This window comes from Plectropomus leopardus, unplaced genomic scaffold, assembly GCF_008729295.1.
Source record: "Plectropomus leopardus isolate mb unplaced genomic scaffold, YSFRI_Pleo_2.0 unplaced_scaffold19238, whole genome shotgun sequence".
NCBI classification, from domain to species: Eukaryota; Metazoa; Chordata; class Actinopteri; order Perciformes; family Serranidae; genus Plectropomus; species Plectropomus leopardus.
Window position 1 is genome coordinate 1 of NW_024620761.1, and position 4642 is coordinate 4642.

The 4642-nt window shown below is 45.5% G+C and overlaps 1 protein-coding gene across 1 annotated transcript; it reads left to right on the forward strand.

Annotated features, from left to right (window-relative positions):
* The first annotated feature begins 622 nt into the window (after positions 1-622).
* Positions 623-2981, forward strand: LOC121965257 (WAP, Kazal, immunoglobulin, Kunitz and NTR domain-containing protein 2-like). Its single transcript, XM_042515417.1, has 2 exons — positions 623-808; positions 1431-2981. Exons 1-2 carry the CDS (start codon positions 623-625, stop codon positions 2979-2981), a joined length of 1737 nt encoding a protein of 578 aa, XP_042371351.1.
* The last annotated feature ends 1661 nt before the right edge of the window (positions 2982-4642 follow it).

Sequence of the window (4642 nt, forward strand, 5' to 3'; positions counted from 1 at the left end):
TTGGACCTATTTTAATATCCAAAGAACTGGAGATAAATAAGCCTACACGGCTGAATTTCAACATACTATTTTATGTTAACTGATCATGTAGTTTAAATTCGTTAAATCGCTAAATAATATGTATATATGTATTTTTTTAAAACAACAAATTGCCCGTGAGTCTCTTTTCTCCTCGTGCGTCTTTACGCACAGTGCGCTCTGGAGCCCGCAAAGGGTTAACCGGGGTTACCAGCAGCAGTCCTTTTACAGGCAGGTGCCCCGTCAGTCCCAGCCCAAAGCTCACCACTGACTTTCTCAAAAGCTTCTTCCAACATCTCAGGAGCGGCTCACAGCTGTCAGGATGCGAGGAGCTTGGAACACATTCCCGGTGATGGCTGCGGGTCGTTAGTATAAATAGCGCATCACCGCTGCAGAAGAGGGACATTAAACTGGATCAATCAGCGGACGCACACCGTCAGGTCTCGCGGATTCACACACGTGTGATGCGCTATTGAGCTGCAGTTTCACCTACTTTTCTATTCCGAGAAGTTTGCTCCCTGCTGGATCTCACTGAGGCTCCAACTTCGGAACAAAAACAAAAAAAATAACCTCAACACTTGTTGGGTCGTGTTTCGCTCTGGAGATGTGGTGGATGCTGTTTCCACGGTGGATCTGGTTCCTGGCGTGTGTGTCAGTGTGGATGGAGCACCAGGTCGGAGTCTTGCCCCATATCACCTACTCGCACCCGGGGATCTGCCCCAACGACATGAACCCCAACCTGTGGGTGGATGCCATGAGCACCTGCACCCGGGAGTGTCAGTCCGATCAGGTAAAGTGAGCTTTTAGAATGAAGTTTTCTTAAAGTTATTTTTCAAAGCATTTCTGTATTATGTACACAACTTGCTTTGCTTGGGCAGCACTTTTACAAAATGACAGGAGGCCAGGGGCCAATTACCGAAACCCCGTACAGGTTTGGCAGATTTCAGGACATTTCTATTATTTCAGAATACTTCTAGGATTTTAAGACATTTGTAGAATTTTAGGACATTTCTAAGATTTCAGGACTCTTCTGGGATTTTAGGAGATTAGCAGCTAAACTAGGACCTGTGTCAGGGGTGTGGGGGATCCTTCTATAGCACTTTTTTGATAAGCAAGTTCTATTTTTATGTTGTTTTATGCAAAGTGATGCTGTGTGTGTACTTAATGTATTAAAACAATTCCAAATGTGAATCAGTTTATTTTTATGGTAGATTAAAAAATGGTTGGAGGGCCACTCAGCACCCTATCGGGGGCCACATTTGGCCCGTGGGCCATAGATTGATGTAAGGGATTTATTTTTAAATTCACTTGTTGCTCCCAACTCCACTGAATCTCTATTATTGTTCCCTAATTTTATGATTGTTGTCTACATGCACCTCCTGCCGCTGTAAATCTCTCTTCTCCTCTTACAGGAGTGTGAGTCCTTTGAGAAGTGTTGCCAAAATGTTTGCGGGAATCGGAGTTGTGTGGCAGCCCGTTACTTGGACGGAACCAAAGGCCCCATGGGGATGCCCAAGGAAGCCACCTGCACCAGTTTTATGTGCACTCAGCAGGGCTCTGAGTGCGACATCTGGGACGGCCAGCCCGTGTGTAAGTGCCGGGACCGCTGCGAGAGGGAGCCGCACTTCACCTGTGCGTCTGACGGCATGACCTACTACAACAAGTGCTACATGGACGCCGAAGCATGCTCCAAGGGCATCACCTTGGCTGTTGTCACCTGCCGCTTCCACCTCACCTGGCCCAACACCAGCCCCTCACTCCCCCAGGCGACCACTCTTCGCCCCACCACTGCTCCTCTTCAGGCGACTATCCCGCCTCCCACTGAGCCTCAGACACCAGTCGTGGTCAGTAGCCCCACTCATCAGACTGTAAATGTGGGTGACACCGCCAGCTTCCTATGTGACGTGATCGGTCGCCCCCGGCCTGAGATCACCTGGGAGAAGCAGCTGCCAGAGGGGGTGGAGAGGGTCCCCATGAGACCTAATCATGTGCGAGGGAATATGGTGGTCACTAACATCGGTCAGCTGGTCATCTACAATGCCCAGCCACATGATTCAGGCGTCTACACCTGCACGGCTCAGAACCCATCTGGTTCAGTGCAGGCTAACCACCCACTCACTGTGTTGCCCACAGAGCCGCCTAAGACCCCTGAGCCAAAGAATATGACCCGCTGCCTGCCTGAGGAGTGTCTGAAACCACCTGATAACCAAGAGGACTGTGGGAGTGAGATGGAGAAAGTCAGCTGGTATTACGAGCCCAAAACCAATAACTGCTTCTCCTTCACCCACTGCCACATCAACAGCAACAGCCAGCAGCCCAGGAAGGTGTTCGAGACATATGAGGAGTGTATGCAGTGCTGCGGTCCCGAACTTTCTGGTCCCTGTGGACTCCCCAGCCTGCAGGGCCCCTGTAAGGCCTACGAGCCACGCTGGGCGTACAGCAGCGCCCTGCGGCAGTGTCAGTCCTTCATCTACGGAGGGTGTGAGGGCAACGACAACAACTTTGAATCAAAAGAAGCCTGTGAAGAGATGTGCCCCTACCCGAAAAACCACCACTGCAAAGCCTGCAAGCCGAGGGGCAAGATGGTGACCAGTTTCTGCCGCAGTGACTTCGTCATCCTGGGCCGCATGACCGAGCTCACAGAGGAGAAGGACTCGGGCCACGCCCTTGTGACTGTGGAGGAGATCCTAAAGGACGAGAAGATGGGGCTCCGTTTCTTTGGCAAGGAGCCTCTGGAGGTCACCTTCCTCAACATGGACTGGAATTGCCCGTGCCCGAACATCACGGGTGCTGCCGCTGAGGGACAGGTCATCATCATGGGCAACGTGAACGATGGCATGGCCGTGCTCCAGCCGGAGAGCTACGTGGGGTCGTCAAGTCCTCGCCGTGTACGGAAGTTGAGAGAGGTCATCTCCAAGAACACATGTGACATTCTCAAAGCAATCACCAACAGCCCTCAGTAGCGTTAGGACTAATGTGTACAGAAACTTCAAAGTGACGTGGAACAAGCTGTCCTCTGAACATTATTGCAGTAATGTTTCAAATTTTTATGACCAATATTGCTACATTTAATGGATGTCTTTCTGAGAGTTTACCGGAGTTCCTGATGAGGAAACCCGTCACATGACTTTTAGTCTGTCTTCTCATGTGGTCTCGCAGTGGAGCTTTCATGCAGCCGTTGGTGTTGTTGATTGAAAAACCATGTTTGTGAACACAAGAGACATCCATCATGATCATCTTGTTGCCTCAATCCCCCAGACTCCAACTTCCCTTATGCCCTCGCTTGCCTCCAGCAGAAATGGAGGTTGCAGACTTGCGTTGAAGCACAAAACAGACTCGGTTGAGTTTGACCTTACACACGTAGTAGTCAATACAGTGGACAGCTTTATACAAGCCATTTTATTTTATATTCATGGGTTTTGATGCTATAGTTTCATATAAGCCACTAAAGTGGATCTTAGTGCCTCCTGCTACACACTGCCACCCACTGGCCAGTCGTTGTAAGTGCATCATAAATCTGTTAAAGCCAAAAAGACTGACGAAAAGGAAATAATGTTTTGCAACCAATCCTTCCATACCAGGCAACCCATGAAGGTAAATAACATTTGGTAACATCTAAGGAGTAATGCAGTTGTTAAAATTTTCAAGTATTGATTACCTCATGATTGTTGGGAGGAAATACCGATTAAATCATCTGTCCACCTAACATACGTCGCTGGTTATTTTTCAGCAACAATTAATACTCTTACTTAATATTACTACAGCAACTTCGTTGTTCTTCAAAATACTTCATCTGCAGTGACTTCTTGGCTGTAAATCAGTTGATTTGTGTGTTGTTGTTTTTAGATTGGAGCAAAATCAATGTTTTGACAATATTTTTCTTATTTTGTAGAAAATGTTAATGTTGAGGATTTAAGCGCAAGAGGCTAAATGTGGGATGTAGCGAGGGGGGACAGGAGGAGAGGGGAGAGCCTGAGGTCTCAGGAGAAAGGTTCAACGCTTTTGTTAAAAATGTGAATACACTACTTTACCAACATTAAAAATATATTTTTATAGTTTCTCATAATATATCATTTTATTCATTGATTTATATTCCTTTAAAAAAACATAAATGCATGTTGTTGTTTTTGTTCATGCCTTGAGAAGAATAAAAACACTTAGGAAAAAACAGTCAGTGCCAGCTGTATTTCCATGTGGCACTTTTGATGTCTGAACACTTAAATTTCATACACTGTAAAAAAATTAATTTTGTTTTAACTTAACAAATTTAGTTGGACACAAACCTTTTAAGAAAAACAAATAGTTAATTTTACAGCATATACAGCGACTCCCTATTTTTAATTTTCATGTTGTATTAGCACATCCATAAACCTCTGTGGAGTATTACACACACAGTACGCAGATTTGATTCATCCAAATTAATGAGTTGTAATATATTTTATTAACCACTAAATTTTCCCACAGGCAGACATATTTTTTATGTACTTGCTTTTACTTTTTGGCTATTTATTGTGATGTATGTGAGCTTTCTTTTGTTTTTGTACTTCTCTCTGAAATTCAAGTTTTGTATAATTTTGCAAAGAAAATAAAGATTTGTTGTTTTTTTTCGTCAGTCTCCTTTTAT